Source organism: Eimeria mitis, genomic scaffold (genome assembly GCF_000499745.2).
Source record: "Eimeria mitis Houghton genomic scaffold, Emh_scaff72, whole genome shotgun sequence".
Classification (NCBI taxonomy): Eukaryota; Apicomplexa; class Conoidasida; order Eucoccidiorida; family Eimeriidae; genus Eimeria; species Eimeria mitis.
In genome coordinates, this window is record NW_013575252.1 from 4,616 (window position 1) to 4,973 (window position 358).

Here is a 358-nt window from a genome sequence, read left to right on the forward strand (position 1 = left end):
TCTCCCGCGTCTAAGTAAAGTCTCGCGCTCTGGTGCAGCTTGTCTGCTTCTGTCTCCAGCTTAAACGCAACCACGAAACACAAGGGCGCAACACTACGCACCACAGACAACATCTTCGGGGCCACCCACAGACGCAAAGTCAAGTGCTGGTGGCTGCTAGCCTGCTGCTGATGCTGCTGATGCTGTTGATGCTGCTGATGCTGCTGATGCTGGTGGTGCTCCCCTGCTCCCTCTAGTGCTGCTGCTGCTGCGGTGTCTGCCGCCTCAGACTCGCCAGTGAACCAGCGTTTCGGCTGTATGGAGGCAGCAAAGGACCCCACGCGTGACGCCGACTTGTGCGTATCGCGAGCCCCCTTGT

The 358-nt window shown here is 59.2% G+C and overlaps 1 protein-coding gene across 1 annotated transcript in view; it reads right to left on the reverse strand.

Annotated features, from left to right (window-relative positions):
* The window catches only part of EMH_0063130 (DNA/pantothenate metabolism flavoprotein domain-containing protein, putative), a gene marked incomplete at both ends in the record, with an annotated part of 3,768 nt that overhangs the window by 1,109 nt on the left and 2,301 nt on the right, over positions 1 to 358 (reverse strand). Inside the window, 2 exons of the mRNA XM_013501605.1 lie at positions 102 to 293; positions 334 to 356. Of these exons, the coding sequence (XP_013357059.1) occupies positions 102 to 293; positions 334 to 356 (215 nt within the window). The remainder of the gene's footprint in view (positions 1 to 101; positions 294 to 333; positions 357 to 358) is intronic.